The sequence below is a fragment of the Hemitrygon akajei genome, chromosome 5 (assembly GCF_048418815.1).
Source record: "Hemitrygon akajei chromosome 5, sHemAka1.3, whole genome shotgun sequence".
NCBI classification, from domain to species: Eukaryota; Metazoa; Chordata; class Chondrichthyes; order Myliobatiformes; family Dasyatidae; genus Hemitrygon; species Hemitrygon akajei.
The window spans coordinates 133,787,950-133,810,152 of NC_133128.1; the positions used below are offsets into that span (position 1 = coordinate 133,787,950).

At 40.5% G+C, this 22,203-nt stretch overlaps 1 protein-coding gene across 4 annotated transcripts in view; it reads right to left on the bottom strand.

Annotated features, from left to right (window-relative positions):
- LOC140728185 (partitioning defective 3 homolog B-like) overlaps positions 1 to 22,203 on the bottom strand; it is a 1,189,360-nt gene that overhangs the window by 680,553 nt on the left and 486,604 nt on the right. For all 4 annotated transcript variants that reach the window (XM_073046530.1, XM_073046528.1, XM_073046527.1 and 1 more), the window contains one exon: positions 6,300 to 6,379. In XM_073046530.1, coding sequence (XP_072902631.1) covers positions 6,300 to 6,379 — 80 coding nt within the window. The remainder of the gene's footprint in view (positions 1 to 6,299; positions 6,380 to 22,203) is intronic.

Genomic DNA, 22,203 nt, shown 5'->3' on the forward strand with positions numbered 1-22,203 from the left:
GTATGTCAGACTCTTAAATTTATTACTACTGGAGATCATTCATACATAGAGGTGTACGTAAGTCGAGCATTCTTAACCTGCGTATGGCCTGCGTAATTAATACTAGACTTTGGTCTTCAGAACATGTGCTGATACAAGACAATAAAGTTTTCTCATCTTACAGCTCCAAACCAGAACTAACTGCTCATGTAAAGAATTTTGGGGGGGGGGGGGGGTGGAGAGGGGAGAAAACGAGAGTGCCATCAGGTTATGAACACAGCCGTTATAATTATCAGCAAAAAGCTTGACCATCAATGCAAATTGTGAAGAGGGAGCTCACGTGGATAAGTTACAACCTCCGGTAGATTTTTTTCTCCACAGCACCTCAAGAAATTCTTCAACAGAAAAAGGCATCACAGTTCCCCAGTCTTGCCTTCTGGTCAATATGCACAATCTCAAAGGCATCAGGTTTCACTTGTACGGAATCAAATTAATTAAGATGATGGGAAGTACCTTTTCATTAGCATCTATATGCTTAGCACCCTATCACAACAATGTTTATTGAGATTGTTCGTTCTTCACTGCAAACACATTGACTCATCAAGCTTTTCAGAGAATTTCCAGGAGAGATAATTGAATTGAATTGACTTTATACTTACATCCCTCACATACAGGAGGAGTAACGTTACATCTCTAAATGTTCAATGTGCAATTTATAGTAATTTATAATAAATATTATGTACAACAACATAGTCAATTTAACAAAGAAATGCAGTTGCATCAGCATGAATTAAGCAGTCTGATGGCTTGGTGGAAGAAACTGTCTCAGAGCCTGTTGGTCCTGGCTTTAATGCTGTGGTACCGTTTCCCAGATGGTAGCAATTGGAACAGTTTGTGGTTGGGGTGACTCGGGTCCCCAATGATCCTTTGGGCCCTTTTTACACACCTGTCTTTGTAAATGTCCTGACTCATGGGAAGTTCACATCTACAGATGTGCTGGGCCGTCCACACCACTCTCTGCAGAGTCCTGCGGTTGAGGGAAGAACATCTCTAACCATGAGTCAACAGATGAAAAGATTACTTGTAAAATCAGGTTTATCACTGTCTTATATGACATGAAAATTGTTGTTTTGCAGCTGCAGTACAGTGCAAAGACAAAAAAATTACTATAAAGAAACAGCGCAAAAAAAAAGTAATAACGAATTAGTGTTCGTGAGTTCATGGACCAGTCAGAAATCTGATGATGGAAGGAAAGAAGCAGTTCTTGAATAGTTGAGTGTGAGTCTTCAGGCTCCGTACCACGTCCTAATTGTAGTAATGAAAAGATGGCGAGGGTCCTTATTGATGCATGCATTCTTCCTGAGGCACCAGTTCCTGAAGACACCCTCAGTGGTGGGGAGGGTTTTGACCATAATGGTCAAGTCTGCAACTCTATGCAGCTTCTTCCTGTCCTGTCCATTGGAGCCTCTCTCTGTACCAGACTGTGAAGCAGCCAGTCATAATGTTTGTTCTCTCCAGTATCTCTAGCGAAATTCGCAAGGTAAAAATGAGGTGCCAAACAGAGGTGACTTTTTGACTTTAGCTCACAAGAGGATCATTAAATATTCCCATTTGCAACCACTACAGCTGAAATCTGTACAGCCATGATCACTGAAGTAAGAAAGAATTGTTTCAAGTCTTTTTTAAAAAAAAACCAGCGATCTTCAGAACTAACAGACTGGAGACTCCAGACCACCCAGGGAGCAAATACGGCAGCTGGAGGCTCAGGGGAGGTCTCCATTGTCTCAGGAAATGTGGCTGCCAGAGAAGGCTCCAGGTAAAAACAAAGTCTGTAAACGACATGTTTAATGAATTATTTTAATGCAAAAATATAGACCAGTAGGTCACACGCTCAAACACTGAAATTGCCAGTCAGCTGTGATGCTATTAGGACATTAAAAATCAGTGCAGTTCCACCAAAGAATGAGCGTTGGGGCTTCTATGCAAGCTGGAAACTTCTGAGGTACAGTTGTCAGATGGGAAGACAAGAAACAGGAACAGCCCCTCCTGCTTGCACTTGGCTAGTCAAATCCACTTTTCTGCCCTCAATTCCCTTACTGGTTAGAAATCTTTTTTGTCTTAGCATTGAAGGACTCTGCCGCATAGCTCTCAGTAACAAGGAGTTCCAAAGATTCATAACCCACCAAGAGAAGAAATCTCCTTCATCTAATTCAGAAATGGGCACCCTCTTACTCCAAGACCATGTCCTCTGATTCTGGACTCTTCCAAGAGAATAAACATCCTAATGGCATTTAACCAGTCTAGTGCCCTTACGAATATTATATGTTTGAATTAGATAACTCTCAAACCAAAGTGAATATCAATCCTTTGAACTTTTCTTCACAAGCAAAATCTTTCATTTCAATTCAACTCAAATTTAAGTTTAATTGTCATTTAACCATACATGAGTACCCATGAATAGAGCCAAACGAGACAGCGTCACTCCAGGGCCAAGGTGCAAAACAGTACCAACAGTCTCACACAGCACAAAGCAACACATAACACAAAGATATCGGTAAGATACAGCCATGCAAAAAAGATGGTCCAGGCCCAAGCCCCATGGATGGTGCAGAAATCTGGAGTCGATGACAGTAAACACTGGGGGGGGGGGGGGTGGAGGGTGGCAGGGCAGCTCTAATTCTATCCAGCCTTGACGCCACCCCACACCACTCCGGGTGAAGCACACAGCTCCATCGCCTCTCTTCTAGCAGCTATAAACAAGCAACACCACATCACCTCACTACGACCGAGGTCAGACAGCTCCCACCCCGCTTCCCTCTGATAAATCAGTGAATCGAATTTGCCATTCCATATTAATAATGTCCAAAAAGGTCTTGCGGTCAGAAGAAAAGCAACTGAGACAGTCACTGACAATTAGACTGTACGCTTATACCCAGGATCATCCCAATGAACCTTTCCTGAGTAGGACCCAATAAAATAATAATATCCTTAAATAAGGACACCAAAACTACAGTATTTATAATACTCTAAACATGGTGTCACTAGTGTCTTCTTAAAAATGCAAAAGGACTTCCCTTCTCCTGTACTCCAACCCACTGAAAAAAGGACCGACATTCCATTATTTTCCCTGTTTTCAGGTGATAAATAAGGCTGGGCCCACCAACAACCAAACAAGCTTTACATACATACATACATACAATGGGATCCTGAATTTGAATTCAGTCAACATTTTGTCCAAGAAAGAATTGTATACAAAGTTCAAATGGAGAGTTACAAAAAGTTTGGACAAAGAATGAAGTCTTAAGAAGCATGATGAAGGAGATAAATAAATAGATATTAGAGAACGAGGCTATGTAGTGCCTTCAATATGAATGTGAAAACTTCCAAGATCAAGATTGTTTAATGTCATTTCCAGGACACAGTGCAAAGGAGAATAAAAGAATTTGTTACTCCGGATCTGCTGCAGTGCAAAAAAAACAATAATAATAAAAACACGATAAATATAAATACCACAATCACTTAGAAGGTTGCCGTTAAGCTGGATTTTATGAGTAAGAATGTGAGTTGGAACATTGAAGAAAGTCGTGCTCAATTGTGGAAAGTAAAATATAATGGCCAAAATAGCACTGGAATTGACATGTCCCAGAGGTAGCAAGGCACAGATGAACGTGTCAGTGGAAAAGGAGCTGAGGAAACGACATGGCTTTCTTTCATTCATGGTTATTCAGAGGGGTAGATGTCACACAAAATTATACCCCCAAAAGGAGTTTTCAAATTCTATGAGTTGAAACTGAATCGATGCAAAGAAATTTTGTTTCCAACTAACTTCTCAATAAATTGTACTCTGTACAAGCAACTTAATCTTTGCCTGTCTAAAACACACTATTTTACCAATTTTATGCACTGTAAATATCAACCTGAATACTCTGAAAAAGAAATTAAACACATAATTTTCTGTCTCAGAGATATAGCACACTACTACTTGGTGAAGATGGTAGCTTTTTAAGTCCATGAATGTCTGGCTATTCCATTATTGGATTCATCACAAGCAAACTTGATCCAGTCTTTATCCAATGTTCAAATATGCACAAACTTAGCTCTACACATACTAATAACCATCATGAAACAAGATCTCAATTTCTTATTTTCTTTTACCCTGCCCAAGAAAACTGCAACCAACTCCTGTGTTTATTTTATTAAAAGCACCAACAGCAGCAAAGCCCTCCAATACATGTAGAATTTTGCGTCATTCGGCACTTGAGATAAACAAGTACATGTTTCTCATGCAACGTGCCAAGGAATCAGAGAGGAGAGTGAGGAGTTATTTTTCACACAGCAAGTTGCTGTGATTTGGAATGTGTTGCATGAAAGGGTGTCAAAATTAAGTCCAACACCAACTTTCAAAAGGAAATTGGATATTGGAGAAAAATTGTAGAGCTTTGGGAAATGAGATGGAGAGTGTGACTAATTGGATTGCTCTTTGAAGGAGAAGACAAACATGTATGGGTTAAATGCTACCTAGAATTCCGAGAGACACTCACAGCTACATGATCTGGGGTTTGCAGATAAGAGGGATACCAAATAATGTATGACTGGAAACACGATTTTTACAGGAATCAAAATAGCCCCTTCTATTTACAATCTTTTATTCCTTTTCTCCTCTGCCTCAAAGTGACAACTGTTTTACATCTACGCTAAGAAATAAAAATGGAAAATGCTGGAAGCACTCAGCCTTTGTGGAAAGAGAAACAATACTTCAGCTCTCAGAAAGAAAGGCTGGACAAGCATTTGTCTTGCCGTTATTTGGGACCCCACTAGAAGTAAAGCTGTGTAAGCTCACAATTGGTCTGAGCTGTGTAAATCTTCACTCTATCTTTAGAAAATCCTAAAACGTGCAACTTTTGACTTTATTCTTAGTGGCATGTGATTCAATGTCAAATTTTATATCATAGTTCCCCTGCAAAGATATTTTGGAGTTATTTTTAAATCACATTGAAAATTTTTGTCTGAGACGCAAAGTTTTTTTCCTATTCATGACCCTCCAACCCCTTGCCTTCTCCCTCTCTCATAAAAGGCTGATACAGAAAGAATGCAAGAAAATGGAAAGGATAGATTACCCAAGGACAAACTTGGATAAGCTTTCACAACCTTACAAACATGTAACTGTGACAAAACAGAAAAAAAGAGATCAGGAAGATTTATGATCCAGAGAAGTCAGAGACACAAAGACAAACAGCAAAGGGCTCTGGTGAAGGAGCAACTGATAGCTCACTTGCTAAGCAGGAAATGTACATTTATCAGTTTATTTTCCTCACAAGGAAATGGAGGAAGATAAGCAGATGTGACACACTTCCCCACGAGATAAAATGTCCTGTTGCAGTGGTGGGTGGTGGTGAATATAGATGGGGAAGATTGCTACACAAATACAATGGTCTGACCCAGCATGATTTGGGCATCAAGATGGCAACTTCTTAAATAAATTAATGAGTGCAATTTCATGATAGCGTAGGAGATGGCTTTCATCTTGTGATGTTCAATTGTGATTGCCTGCAAGGAAATGAATCTCAAGGTCATATATGGTGACATATACGTAACTTTGATAATAAGTTTACTTTGAAACTTCGAAGGATATCCCAAAGTAGTTCACAGCCAGTACAGTGTTTCTTGAATTAGAGCTACCGCTGACATAGGGGAAACATGACAGCTAAATTGTGCACAGCAAATCCCATTAAAACAAACATAAAAGTGACCAGATAATCCATTTTAGCATTATCAAGAGATTTTTTTAAATGGTCAAAATACAGAGGAAAGCTCCCACGCTGATTTTCAAAACACCGACACAATCGTAAGGAAGAGCAGATGATGCCTTAGTTTAGCATTTTAGCATCCAAAAAGCAGCACACCAACAACAGTGGTAAACTCATTGAGGATTGCACTGGTGTGTCACCGATGCTTACACCCAAAACTCTGGAGTGAGACAAACTTTCTGATTCACCGGCAAGGGTTCCACCTAACAGATCAACAACTTAAATCACAACATCACCACTATGCCACTTGCTCCACTCATTAACTATTAGAGGATGTAGGGGGTGGGTAGGGTGGACTAGAGTGGAGGGGCTCTTCTCTGAGATACAGAAAGGACTTTGGGGGCTTATAAGTCTTAGAATAGGTAAATGTAACGACAATCCTTCAGAATGAAAACAGGCAGGAGTACCAGATACTATAGAGAGAGAGAAAAATGACAGTAGGCGAAAATAGGAAGAGTACAAGGTTCTCCTTGAGTCAGAACCCATCATTGACATCTATCAACTTTGCCATACCTTAGAGTGCTTTTTGAATGCTTGTCTGGTGGTCCTGGAGGCTCTGTTCTTACATCGTCTGTGGGTACCCAGTTTGCTACCTGGAAAATTAGAAGGGATTAATCAAGAATTGCTTCAGATCATTAATAGAAGCTTTGCATTAACCCAGTTGTTCAACTTTAACTAGTTCTCCAAGTGTACACTGGAGTTCTGTTCTGAAATGTATCTCTACACTTACCTGCAATAACCAATTGCTGTATTCAATAAATTTAAAAATAAGAATCTTATAATCAGGTATTGCAAGTACTTCAATGGATTAGTAAATCCAGGCTAATAGTTAAGATGATTTGACACATTTAGCAACTCCATTACTAGAACTGGATTCTGATTGCAAGCTATTAAGTATATTGTAATATTTATTCTCCACTCTTCACAACAACAATGACATAAATTAAGGTCTGGAAAAGTAATTAACCATCTACTATTATGTCTTTTTCTAAAATAAGCTTTTAATAGGCTTTAAATTTATGCAACATTCAAGCTTCATGCAGAGACCAGGAACACAATCCAACAAGCCAATTTACCTGTAGTTGAAACCAGGAAAATACAAGTGTACTTTTTTTTGTTATTGGAAAGTCAATGATTTTAAAAACAAGCTGACAAGTAGTATTTGTTCCGTACCCTTGATGGCTTCAATTGACCCATTGCAAATGTTAATGAGTTAACTGCTTCTCAGGAAGGGGTCTTAATCTAATTAGCAGAAAAGCTTTCATATGTATGAGGCTGCACAACACCTATGAAGACAAACCAGGATGCACCCAGAGAAATTAAACCTACCAAACAAAATATACAGAAATTTGTTCCATGCTTTGTGCTGTCTACCAAAGGTAAGCACATACTAAAGACATAAAAGTTAACTTACCAGGTACCTCGTCTAACCTCCTGTCCGAAAGAGAACTGGATATCTCACAAAAATTATATTACAACTAACCCCAGGATGAATTATAGGCCATCTAATAATGTCTATTTCTACCTCCACCATACTATCAGATTCTGTAGCTATGTCAGCTTATGTTCTGCTGAATACTTCTGCACGCCTTTGTTAATTTGTGTCTTGGTCTTTTTAGTACAGTCAGGGTCAGTTACCCATATTGTAATCATGAAGAAATCCAATCTCAGCTGCCCAACTCCTATCCCACTGGTTTCAGCTGCGGGGAAATGGACTCTACTTCATATTGTTGAAATATGCTGCTTGAATTGGCTTTATGCTCTGGTGTCTGCACAAGTAAGGCTAATCATTACATGAAGTTCGATGTATCATAGAAAAGTATGCAATAATAGACACTCAAATACAGTTACATCTCATTTGCCCATCAACCAGAAACTCACTACCTACAGCAGCTCTCAACCAACAACAGCTTGATTCTTAAATTCCCTTTACCACCACCTTGGCTATTTTTGCAGCCTTCGCTGGTTCAACGGCTGTTTGAAATTCCAGCCACTTCACTATACCCAAATTTAATTGCTCCAGTCCTTCATTCAACTTCCTAGGCCGAAAGCTCCAGAATTCTTACACCAAGTCAAAGCCGCACCTCTTTTTAAAATACTTCTTAAAGCCTCACTCTCAGACCAGGGTGCGTTGCTTAAAGATCTCCTTATGTGGTTATGTCAATTTATGTACAATAAAGTATAGTGGAATGTTTTGAAGGTGTTATATAAACACAAGTTGCTGTTACAGACAAGCAAATGACTGGAAACTTTATGTTCTGGAATAGAAGCAATTTATACTTAAATAGCAATTTAATATAGAAAACATCCCAAATATGCTTCCAAGGAATGTTATCAAACAGTATTTGGTCAGAGAGGCATGTTTGAAAGAGAGACTTATATGAAGAGAGTGAGGTGGAGGGATTTAGAGGGAGAGTTCCAGAGTTTTGAATCCTTTCAGCCAAAAGCAACACATCACAGTTTGAGAGGTACAAAATCAAGGATTTGTAAGAGAGCTTCCAGATTGCAGCTGAAGTCTTTACAACATTTGAATAGACTGTGGCATAGTACAGATTGCCTTTGTGTTAAGTGTTACTGTATGGGCAGTCTTACATACAAACAAGCTCCGATAATATTATTAATTTAAAAGTTCAACACATGTACATAAGTCTGTTGCTACACAGAACTAGATTCCCCTCTCTTCCACTTTCAGTATTGTTCTTTCTGAGATGTTTTTGCTAATTATTTTTAATTTACTCACGATAATATTACTTTATACGTTGTGTGTGTAAGTTATATATAATCATAGTGCACCTTGGCCTAGAGGAATGTTGTTTAGTTTGGCAGTATGCATGTGTATGGCTGAATGACAACAAACTGAATATGAACTAGAACTTGATGCTATTGCTTACAATACTGTGGAGGTATGGTTACACTATTGAGAAGCATTTGTGTATTTTCTGACTTTTGGGCAAAATCAACTTTGTTAAGCAGGGACAGCCTGTGCAAGTTATCCTAATAGGCAGTTAAACACCAGATCAAAAAGTGGCTATAACATTAGTGGAATATAAATTATGCCAACAATGACCGATACAACACTGCGATACATCAGATAACGCTACTGTGTCACAGATCTAGCAGCCCAGCTTCAACTCTGACCTCTAAAAGCTGTCTGCATGAAGTTTCCACAAGCCCTCATGTATCACAAGGGTTTCCCCTAAGTGTTTATACCTAATGTTAGGTGGTTTGGCGGGGGGCAGAATCAGGGTGAAATTGATTGGAATGTGAAAGATTAGTGTACAAGAAAAAAGGGGAAATTGATGCTAATGCACTGAGAGCTAACACAGATTCAATGGGCCTTATGACCTTCTGATTCAACGGGACTTATGGCTTTACACGATAATTGCCAAGGATCAAGCAGTTTTTACAGCTACGGTTCTTATTTGCCCCGTAATGAATCAAAAAATCTCCAAAGTCAAGGTATCAATAAACCTGATTCTGCTGGTGATAATAAACCTGACTCTGATTCTTTTGAAGTTGCATCACTAACAAATCATAATGATTTTTTATAAACATTAGAAGACCATAAGAGCACAGGATATTAGAGCAGAATCAGGCCATTTGGCCCATCAAGTCTGCTCTACCATTTCATTATGGCTGATCCAATTTTGCTCTCAACCCCAAAAGAACTGCCTTCTCACTATATCTCTTCATGCCCTGATCAATCAAGAACCTATCAAACCTGCCTTACATATACATAAAGACTTGGCCTCCACAGATTCACCACTTTCTGGCTAAAGAAATTCCTCCCTATCTCCGTTCTAAAAGGACACCCCTCTATTCTGAGACTGTGTCCTCTGGTCTTAGACTCTCCCACCATAGGAAACATCCTCTCCACATCCACTCTATCAAGGCCTTTCAGCTAATAAGCCAATATCAATACGTAATTACTTCAATATTATTAAATCTGATCATTGCTGGTTATAATCTGATGAGTCTGATTGGTTAAAGCTTGTGTTATTTTACTTAAGAATGAGATTCCAGTTTGTGGTAATGAATTCTACTTTGAAGTAATGAGATCCAGTTCAATCAGTAGCACTCGCATTTGACTCAAAAAGTCATGAGTTCACTCCAGAGATTTCAGCTCCATGCTCTGATACTTGAGAACAGAGTTGAAGGAATGCTCCACTGTCCAAGTTGCTGGCTTTCAAGTAAGGATAAATGAATATCTTGTCTGTCTGTCTGATTATAGGATTGATAACAGTGTTTAGAAGAGATCTCTAATCTTCATGGCAAATGTTTATCCCTCAAGAAACATTACCAACACAAATTATTTAATCATTATTTCACTGCTGTTTGCATTGCACAAATTGTCTGCCTTGCTTCTTAAATTACATGGCATCCACACTTTAAAAAAAATTAATTAAATGTTAGTGAAGTACTTTAAAATGCCTGGAGGTTATGAAAAGAACTGTACAAACATGTCTTCTTTGTTGAAAGACTTATGCACACATTTTCATTTTTAGAATTTATTTATAAACCAAAGAATGCTTGATCAAATTCTAAGCATTGGTCAGATATAACAAATGCTATTATGTTACATAAGTAAACTTGGGAAGTTTATTAGCTTGCATATAAAACAGGATCTTCGAGTAGCTGGACTGAAATACAGCAATGTGCTTCAAAGGAATAAATTTAATAAAATATGATAAGAATCCACAGGTCAAAAGGTTAGCCTGCAAGGATGAAGAGCAGGTACTAAGGTGGAGATTTAAGAAGGAATTCTAAAGCTCAAGCAATGAAGCAGGAGCTGACAGTACATATAGCAATCAAAGAGGTGCTGCTAGACAGAACTGGAAGAATGCAGATATCTCAAAAAGGTTCAGACAGGAGGAAGTTACAGAGATTGACAAGATCAGACGTGGACGAAGACAAGAAAATCCGAAGATATTGGAAATCCAAGCAACACACACACAAAATGCAGGAGGAACTCAGCCGGCCAGGCAGCATCTGTGGAAATGCGTAAACTGTCAACATTTTGGGCTGAGACCTTTCATCAGATCAGATTAGACATGGAAAGCTTTGAAACCAAGGTTATGAAGTTACAATCAAGGTGACACTTTAACCAGGGTCAAACTTAAACCCGATCAATGTAAAGATTGTTACAGGCAAAAAACAGATGAATTAAACCATTAACAGTTGTACAGACTGGGACCATATAGAAATAGTGTTCATTTTTTGGATTACTTCATTAGTAAAGTCACCAATTAGAGAACAGTGCATCTCGGTGCAGGTGACTGAGGCAGGTGGGCTTTGGTTGAAAACCCAAGACACTACAAAGCAGAAAGAAGACACACACTTGTTTGAAAAACATTCCTGTCTCAAAGATGGTTCACTGATTGAGCACATAAGGCAACGACTCGCAGTGGTTTGGTGTTTTGAGCAATGGCCAGCCAGAGGTCTGAAGGGCGAGAGACATAGCTAAATCAGGTTCGCCAACTTTGCACATAAAGCATCGACTCACAGCTGTTCAGTGTTTTGAGCAGCAGCCAATCAGCAAATGGAATTCATTGGCAAGAACAAATTAAAATTAAGCAGGGGTAAGTGGAGGGGCCATTCTTGGAATGGACAGTGTTAGAGTGGGGAAGTTGAGGCCTTTGCTCTTCGAGGCTTCAGCAAGGAGAGGCTTGAATCAGAGAAACTGAAAAGGTAGATTTTTTCCCCCCACAGTTTATTTATTATTTTTCATTCTTTATAATTGTTTAACTACAACAGTAGAGATGCTAGGCAGGACAGTTGAATGCTCCACTGTTGAATGCTGGAACTGGATGAACTCCGGATCATTCAGGAGGCTGAGGGGTAATAGATAGGGCATATAAAGAGATAGCTGCACCCAAAGTGCAGTAGACTGAAAACTCGGTGTCAGTCAGGAAAGGAGAAGGGGTTAAACAGCCAGTGCAAAGGTGAGTTACAGAGTTATTACTCAGAGCAATTGATTTTAAAATAGTGGTATCCATTTAGAGAACAGTGGTGAGCACTTCTGACACAGCAGACAGTATTAATCTTTCACCAAGTGTATGAGATTTTCCACACTTTGCTATAATTTTGGAAATGTTATAAGAAGCAGCAAGACCACTATCAAGGTCATTTTTAGCTTTCTTGGCAAATGACTCAAGTGTGCAAGGCTTTTCAAAAGCTTCTTTCATCTTCTGGAACAGAATAATACCCTAAGTAGCCTTTTCAGGGTGTCTTCTATGGAAGTGTTCCTTGAATCCTGATGGTTTCATGGCTTCATTAGGAAGTACAGCATTACAAATAAGTCACACAGGGCAACGCTGATCCTCTGCTGGGTCGGCTGGTTCACTGACTGGCTCTCTTCTCCGTGGATTGTCACCTTGTCGTGGTGGAGAAGTTTGTGTGATCCTGAGATCCCGAGAGCGATGCCGTCTGGAGCTATGCTCCTGGTAGGGTCACCCACGGCGGTAAGGTCCAGGGTGAGGTCCCTGACAAAGAACAATCCAACCAGGACCTCAACGGTGGAACAGGCGGATGAAGTTACCTCGAACTCAACGGCTGTGAAGACGGATGAAGGCCGCAACAAATCCATCAGCTCCAATCGTCGTGGTTTCCATGCCATTGGAATCAGTTGGTTGATTTGTGAAGTATCGTGTGCTTCTTGGAGTGCAACATCAAGTACACATTAAACAAATACACGCACAAGCGTCTTCACTCTGTGGAAATGGAACAAAGACCATCATCCTCGATCTTGAGGGATAGCCACGATGATGATTGACTCTATTTCACCGTTTGGTTCTGGGCAGCGCTGTATCGTTGCATGACCTGTTTTCTGTAGCTCTGCAGAGAAAGCTGAGAGGGTGTACTTGACTTACCAACTGTCAAATTGAATGAACTCATTCTGTGCTGCGAATCAAGTGGAACTGTTGGACACCCTGGTTGGTAATTTACACATCCCCAATAATATGTTTGGTTGGTGAGGTTGGATGAGGCTGCTGAGTCTCAGACCTGTTGTGGTGATGAGTGATAAACACTCACAGAACTATGGTTCTGCCTGTGTTCCAGTGCCTCATCATTTCTCTTTTTGGAAGTGTCTGCTCTACTAATGGTTGGTCAGGTCTCGTGCCTCAAGATAGGGTGCCTCTTACCACTGCCCATCCCCCCCCCCCCAAGAATCTTGAAACCCCCCGATGACTTCTATTTCCCCTAAAGCTCCCTTAGGACACATAACTGCCCCCTTGTGGGGCAGTAACACCCCCTTTTGGGAATCACTATTCTAAAGTAATCATTGGGTCTGAGGTATTCTATTTTGCGTGCAGTCATAGTTGAGTTGAGGACAGAACATCACTATTCTAAGCAACATTTTCTGAATGAAATGGGTGTTACAAACATTCTGATGTGCCAGTTTGGAATCTCGTCTCAGATGCTGGCACTTGTGAATTTTTAGCAATTTCTTGTCATCTGTATTACACTGGCATTAAAAGAACATCTATGGTCGGCCTGTGGCTTTTTGCTCATGTTGCTATTTCCAATAGCACTGATGTATTTTCTGCGAGCAACACAAGGTCTGTTACAGCACTTGATCTGGTTTGGTGGCTTTAAATAGTGACAGAGTTCGCCAACAGAGCATGGTCTAACCGCCTCCTGTGGTCTATATCTTTATTTATTTCGTTCCTGTAAGTAGGTGACCAAAAATTCACTCTATACTCCAAATAAGGTCTCACCAATGTCTTACACAACTTCAACATAACACCCCATCTCCTGTACTCAGTATTTTGATTTATAAAGGCCAATGTGCCAAAAAGGCTTTCTTTCTGACCCTGTCTACCTATGCAGCCACTTTCAATGAATTATGGACCTGTATTCCCAGTTATCTTTGTTCAACCACACTCCTCAGTGCCTGACCATTCACTGGGCAAGACCTACCCCTGGTGGGTCCTACCAAAGTGCAACAGCTCGAACTGGTCGGCATTAAGTTCCATCTGCCGTTTTTCAGCCCGTTTTTCCAGCTGGTCTAGATCCTGCTACTGGCTTTGACAATCTTCTTCACTGCCCTCTCCACCCCTAATCTTGGTGTCATCCACAACTTATCAGATGATGAGCAGAAAGAGTAGTCAAAAAGCACTGAGAAGTGGCTTACCGACCATCACACTTCCATTTACTCTCATTCCTCTTGGCTCTCCTCAACTCCCTCCTGATTTGACCACTCACCTACACGACAGCAATTTACAGAGGCAGATAAACCCACACGTCTTTGGGAGGTGAGTGGAAACCGGAGCCCCCGCCCTCAGGGGAAACCCACACAGTCACAGGGAGAACATGTAAACTTCACACATGTTAAGCAGCACAGGTCAGAATCTTTGGACCTTCGAGGCAGTATCCCTACCAGCTGCAAAACTGTGCACAATATTTTGATTTTTCAGAATCATACACCATAGCAAACTTACTGCATAAGACCATAAGACATAAGAAGCAGAATTAGGCCATTTAGCCCAAAAATCTTTCAGTATCACAAGAAGTCATGATGAGCCACTGGCCTGTTTTTTAATTGGCTAAAACTGGCAGTATAGAAGAAATTCTAACACCTTTATACTTGCATTCCAATAGCACTCCAGTATAAACAGTGTAGTGCTAAAATAACAAAAAGTACTTCATTAAAAAGTGCACTGATGTGCCTTAAAGCAGTTCTAATTACTCCTTGAGGGAGAAGAGGGAATTCACGGCCATCAGCAACAATCGACCCAAGGGATGGAAGGCAGAACTGTTTGGCCTTGTATAATCCAGCTGTTGGTTCAAATGAATGCCTTCAGGAACATCACCTTGTGGCCTCTAAATATTTGAGCTGGAGCCAATCTTCCACTACCTCAACATTTCACTTCCCAATCATAATTACAAGCAGAACAGGCAAGCAGTGAGTTATAGTGCAGTCCTTTGACACTCTCTATTGGGGGACAGAGAGAAGGATAGATAAAAGGAGGATGTAACTAGGCAGTGGGCAAGTAGATAAGAGACAGAAGAAATGGCATAAAAAGTAACAAGGGAAATACAAAGAAATAAAATAAATAAAAATAGATTCTTAAGAGTGGGCATTAGCAGTGGGAGGTATGAGAAATAGTGAGGCGCGGTCAGATATACAGTAAGATTATGCTAGCCGAGTGTGTTTTGGGAGGCTAGACAGTCAAGAACAGGTAGTGTAAGATAAATCAGAATCAGGTTTAATATCACTGGCAAACAGTACATCGTGAAATTTGATGTTTTACCGCAGCAGTACAGTGCAGAGTATAATAAAAGTAAAATTTACAATATATATATATATATATATATATATAAATAAAATTAAGTAGTGCAAAAAGAGGAAAACATAGTGAGATAATGTACATGGATTCACTGTCCTTTCAGAGATCTGTTGGCAGAGAGGAAGAAGCTGTTGCTAAAATGTTGAGTTGAGTACCTGTCTTCAGGCTCCTGTACCACCACCTTGATGGTGCCATGAGAAGAGGGCATATCTTGGGTGATGGGGATGATGGATATGCCACCTTTTTTGAGATATCACCTTTTGAAAATGACATCCTGGAGGCAATTACACCAAGATGTAAATATTACATTTGGATATTCTGGGCACAAATTGTTTTAGAGCACTGGAGCAGTCAAATCTGAAGATATTCAAAGCAGATTTCAGGTCTCTGGGGCAGATGAAGAAAAGCTGATGACAGCGAAATGAGCAGGAATCTTCTCACCAGTTCTCAGGATAAAGTCAAGTTCAAAGAGAAAGTCGAGTTTATTGCCATAAGCACAAATACATATATGTACTGGTGCAATGAAAACCTTAGTGGCAGCATTAACACAGGCATAATGCCTCATATCAGCCTTCAAAGAAAAGCAAAAAGACATTTTTTTATGAGAAACACAATTAGAATGAATAAAAAGCAAAGCTTCTGGCATTTCCTGCTTTTCTTTCGGATTTCAAGCAGCTGGAGTTGATTGGTGTCATGCTCGGTACGGACATTGTGGGCCAAAGGGCCTATTCCTGTACTGTTCTAATCTTGATTTCACTCATTTCTGCCATATTCTTGCTCAAGTGACCCCCTACTGTCCTGTACCTTTCCAGATCTTTGCACTTTCTGAAAAACACAAAAGTAAAGCACATGGGACTGGGGACAATGAACAGACACAGAGAACCAGGTGGCTGACAGGAAATAAAGAATAGAAATAAATCGGTTGTTGGCCTCTTAATCTGACAAAAGACATTCTTGCTATGGAAGGAATGTAGAGAGTATTCACCAGACAGATTCTTGGCATAGGAGGGCTGACATTTAAAGAGAGTTTTGGGTCAATTAAGTTTACATTCACAAGAATTTAAAGAAATGTGAGATGATCAGAAACCTACAAACATCTGCATAAATTAGATGCAGGAAAGATGTTTCGGGATGGTGAGTGAAATCCAGGACCACGAGTTACATTCAGAAGATAAAGGGTAAGTCATTTAACACCGAGATGAGGAGATATTTTTTCCTCAGTAAGTTTTGAACCTCCAGAGTTCCCAAGCACACAAAATAATTGAAGCCAAGTAATTAAATCTAATCAATAAAAAGTTCGATAGCATTCTTAGGTTGAGAGGTATAAGGGATGAAAGCAGAATCAGGTTACTGAGGAACAAACGCAAGATGCTGAAAGAAGTCAACAGATCAGGTAGCATCTATGGAGAGGGGTGAATAGTCAAAGTAGGGTCAAAGAGCCCAATGGCCCACTTCTGCTCCTATTTATAATTCTTCCAGGATATAAGGAAGGATTTGATTGCATCAGAGGGTGTGCAGAGGAGACTCACCGGGATGTTGGCTAGATTAGAGGACCTCAGTTATGGAGAGAGATGGATAGGATATTCCTGGAGCAAAGGTGCCAGAGAGGGTGATCTTTAAAATTCTTTTGTGTTAATTTAACTAGCTGCATCATGGCCTGGAATGGGAAAGTCTACAGGAAATGGTGAATACAGCTCAGTCCCTTCAAAGGAAATGCCGATTTGTGCAGATTTACATGGTATGTTGCCACAAGAAAGCAGCATCCATCATCAAGGACCCCCACCATCCAGGTCATGCTGCCTTCTCTCTACTACCATCGGGCAAGAGGCTAAACAGCCTTCGGTCCCATGCCACCAGGTTTAGGAACAGTTATTATCCTACAACCATCAGGCCCCTGAGCTGGTTCTGATAATTCCACTCACCGCCACTTACAGATTCACTTTCACTTTCAAAGACTTAACAACTCATTTTCCCAGGATTATTTACTTTTTTATTTGCGCAATTTGTGTTCTTTTCTACATTGATTGTTTGTCTTTGTTTATAGTTTTCATAAATTATATTGTATTTTTTATTTTCCTGTAAATACATGCAAAAATCAATTCCAAGTCACTATGTGGTTGCATAAGACCACAAGCTTTTTATGGCAAATGGCCCATCAAGCCTGCTCCACTATTTCATTACGGCTGATCCATTTTTTCCTCTCAGTTCCAATCTCCTTCCCCCCACCCCCCCCCATATCCCTTCATGCCCTGATCAGTCAAGAATCGATCAACCTCTGTCTTAAATATACATAAAGACTTGACCTCCACAGCTGCCAGTAGCAAAGAATTCCACAGATTCACTGCTCTCTGGCTAAAGAAATTCCTCCTCATCTCTGTTCTAAAAGGACGCCTGTCTATTCTGAGGTTGTCTCTTCTTATGTTAGACTCACTAACCACAGGAAACATCCTCTCCACATTCACTCAATCAAGGCCTTTTAACATTCAAAGGTTTCAATCAAGTTACCCCTCATTCTTCTGAATTCTAGTCAATACAGGCCCAGAGCCATCAAATGGCCTTCACACGACAAGCCGTTTAATCCTGGAATCATTTTTGTGGACCACCATTGAACCATCTCCAATTTAAGAAAGGGGCCCAAAACTGCTCACAATATTCCAAGTGAGGCCTCACCAGTGCTTTATAAAGTCTCAACATTATATCCTTGCTTTTATATTCCAGTCCTCCTGAAATGAATGCTAACATCACATTTGCCTTCCTCACCACAGACTCAACCTGCAAATTAACCTTCAGGAAATCCTGTAAAAGGACTCGCAAATCCCTAGGTGCCTCAGATTTTTGTATTTTCTCTTCATTTAGAAAATAGTCAACCCTTACATTTTTTTTTACTAAATTGCATGACCATACACTTCCCAACACTGTATTCCATCTGCCTTTTCTTTGCCTAGTCTCTTAATCTGTCTAATTCCTTTGTAGCTTCTCTATTTCCTCAAAACTACCTGCCCTTCCACCTATCTTCATATCATCTGCAAAGTTTGCAACACAGCCATCAATTCAATCATCCAAATCATTGACATTTAACAAAAAAAAATCTTTCCTGTCATGTTGGAATTTTTCCTGTAGTACCATGGGCTCATAGCATTTTAAACAGCTTCATGTGTGGCACCTTGTTAAAGGTCTTCTGAAAATCCAAGTACACGACAACAACCGAATCTCAATCATCTATCTTGCTTGTTATTTCTTCAAAGAATTCCAACAGATTTGTCAGGCAAGACTTTCCCTTGAGGAAACAATGCTGACTACGGCCTATTTTATCATGAGCCTCCAAGTACCCTGAGACCTCATCCTTAGTAATTGACTCCAACATCTTTCCAGCCACTAAGGTTATACTACCTGGCCCATAGTTTCCTTTCTTCTGCCTCTGCCCCTTCTTGAAGAGTGGAGTGACATTTGCAATTTTCCAGTCATCCAGAACCATTCCAGAATACAGTGATTCTTGAAAGATCATTACTTAGGCCTCCACAATCTCTTCAGCCACCTCTTTCAGAACCCTGGGGTGTACACCATCTGGCCCAAGTAACTTATCTACCTCAGACCTTTGAGTTTCCCAAGAACCTTCTCTGCAGTAATGGTAACTTCACACACTTCATGACCCCTGACACCTGGACTTTCCACCGTACTGCCAGTGTCTTCCACAGTGAAGACTGATGCAAAATACATTGTCAGTTCGTCCACCATTTCCTTGTTCCCTATTACTACCACTCCAGCATTGTTTTCCAGTGGTCCAATATCCACTCTCGGCTCTCTTTTATACTTCATGCATTTGAAGAAACTTTTGGTATCCTCTTTAATATTATTGGCAAGCTTACTTTCATATCTATCTTTACCTTCTTAATGGATTTTTTTAGTTGCCTTCTGTTGGTTTTTAAAAGCTTCCCAATTCTCTAACTTCCCACTAGTTTTTGATCTATTATATGCCCTCTCTTTGGCTTTTATATTGGCTTTGACTTCTCTTGTTAGCTACAGCTGTGTCATCTTTCCTTTAAAATACTTCCTCCTCTTTGGGATGTATCTATCCTGTGCCTTCTGAATTGCTGTCATCCCTGCCAGTATTCTTTTCTAATCAATTCTGGCCAACTCCTCTCTCATGCCTCTGTAATTCCCTTTACTCCACTGTACATGTATGTACTTTGATAAATTTATTTTGACTTTTGACCAATTAGAAGTACACAAGATTATGAGAGGCACAGATAGGATAAATAGCCAGAATAACTTTCCCATGGTAGTGGTATTAAACACAAGACAGCATCAGTTTAAAGTGAGAGGAAGGAGTTTTAAAGGGGCTCTGAGGGATAAGTCGCCATTACCCAACTTTCACAATTAACATCCATAAACTCTCTGGCATCTTTGCTGACTACTGAAACTAATGTTCTTTCATTGCTTCATCCATTGTTTTAACACAGCAGTCTCTGTGTCTGGCCACTCAATCATGCAGTGCACCGCACACTGGCTGATCAGGGCATATTGACGAGCGAGAAAAGAAAAAGAAACTCAGTGCACTGACACCTTGTTTTCCACTTTGACATTTTCTTTCTCAGCATGAGCTTTGAAATCTTTCGAGCAACCATCAACCTAACCTATATATATTTCACTGATATAATTCACATTAAAACTTACTTAAGGTTCATTCAGTGGACAGACACAGGTCATTCAGCCCACTGACCCATGCCAGCATTTCTCCTCATCTAAATATATTGGTATAATCTCTCCACTATATCCTCGTCAGTCTCCTCTTCTTCATTCCAGTTACAGCATCTACGTTAACCAGTTCCCATGGCAGCACATTCCTAGTATCTCTTATTTGTAAATGTAAAATTAAGCACCCTTTACAGAGAGAATCCTGGAAACTAGGAATGCAGTCAGATTACTCTTTTCATTCACTCTATAGCAGAAATGAATGGCGGAACGGTTTGGAAAACGGAGGGCCAGGGTAGCTGGTGGAGTGGTTGTGTGGAAAGTAGATATTAGGCTTACAGACAAAGACAATAACAAAAAGGTTGAGCATGGTAGGACTAATGACCTGAGTTGTGTCTATTTCAATGTAAGGAGTATTGTAGGTAAGACAGATGAGCTTAGAGCATGGATCAGCAAATGGATCTATGACTCTGTTGCAAGAGGGGCAGGACTGTCAACCCAACGTTGCAGGGTTCTGTTGTTTTAGACATGATAGAGGGGGAGGTGTGGCATTACTCGTCAGGGAACATGTCACGGCAATGCTCAGACATGAGTGCAAATGAAGAATAAGAAAAGGATCATCATGTTTAACAGGATATTATCAACCTCCCAATAGTCAGCAGAATCTAGAGGAGCAAATGTGTGGAAAGACAGCAGAGAGTTGCAAGAAAATAAGGTTATGATAGTAGGTGATTTTAACTTTCCACGTATTGACTAGGACTCCCATACTGCCTAGGACAGCCTGGGATGGAGTCTGGAGGTCTTGCTATGGATGCCTCGTAGCCTCGTCCCTGACGGGAGGATTGGGATAGTTTGTTTTCTGGCATATTTCTATTAGAATAAAAGGCAAGGCTAACAGGTATAGGGAATCTTGGTTTTCGAAGGATATTGAGGATCTGGTTGAGAAGAAGAAGGAGGTACTTAGCAGTACAGGCAACAAGAAACAAATGAGGCACTTCAGGAGTATAAGAAATGCACAAGAACACTTAAGAGGGAAATAAGAAGGGCTGAAAAATTGCATGAGGTTGCTCAAGCAGAAATGGTGAAGGAAAATCCAAAGAGCATTCACAGATATATTAAGGGCAAAAGTATAGCAAGGGACATAATCAGTCCACTTGAAGATCACCATGGTCATTTATGTGTGGAGCTGAAAGAGATGGAGGGGATCTTAAATGGATCTTTTTGCATCTAACTTACTTAGGGAGATGGATACTAAGTCTTTAAAACTAAAGCAAAACAGTAGTGAGGTCATGGAACGCAAGTGGATTACAGAAGATGAGGCAATTGCTACCTTGAGGAAAATTAGGCTGGATTAGTTCTTAGGGCCTGATGAGGTGGCCCCATGGACCTTGTGGGAGGCCAGTGCAGAAGCTGCAGTGATCCTGTTAGAGATTTTTAAAATCTCCTTAGCCACGGGTAAGGAGCTAGAACACTGCAGGTTAGTTAATGTTGCTTTGCTGTTTAAGAAAGACTCCAAGAATAAGCCAGGAAATTATAGGCTTGTGAGCCTGACATCGTAGTGGGAAAATTATTGGAAGGCATTCTGAGGGACAGGATATGTAAGTATTTGAGTGAACAGGTGCTGATTCAGAATAGTCAACATGGCTTTGTGCATGATAGGTTGTGTCTAACCAATTTTGTAGTTTTTCCAAGGAGTTTACCAGGAAAGTTGATGACGGAAGGGAAGTGGACATTTAACACAATGACTTTAGCGAGGACTTTTACGAAGTCCTACATCAAAGGGGCAGTACAGAAGATTTAGTTGCTTGGCATTGAAGATTATGTAGTAAATTTGATTCAACATTGGCTTAGTGGGAGAGGCCAGAGATGGTAATAAATTGCTTCCTCTCTGACCGGAGGCCTATGACTAGTGCTGTGCCACAGGGATCAGTGTTGAGTCCATTATTGATGATCATCTATATTGATGACAACAGATGAGAATGTGATAACCTGGATCAGCAAATTTGCAAATAACACCAAGATTAGGGGTGTAGTGGACAGTCAGGAAGGTTAACAATACTTGCAGTGGGATCTGGAACAGCTAGAAAAATGGGCTGAAAAACAGCAGTTGGAATTTAATGCAGACGTGCGAGGTGTTGCACTTAAGGAGGACAAACCAGGTTAGGACTTGCACAGTGTAAATGCAAGAAGCTTTTTCCACTGAGGTTGGGAGTGATTGCAATTGGAGGTCATAAGTTATGGCTGCTGCTGTGAGGTCCGGGTCTCTGCTGGGAAGAACAGGACCCCAGTCCTCTGGGTTGCGTCGCCGATGGCCGTTGGCGGGGCCGTCTTAATACCCTCGGCAGAGGATGGTGCTTGGAGAAGCTGTGCCAGAGGGGATGGTCGGAGGCTCAGCGGTTCGACGGACTAGGAGTCCGCTGCAGTCAGGTCACTTT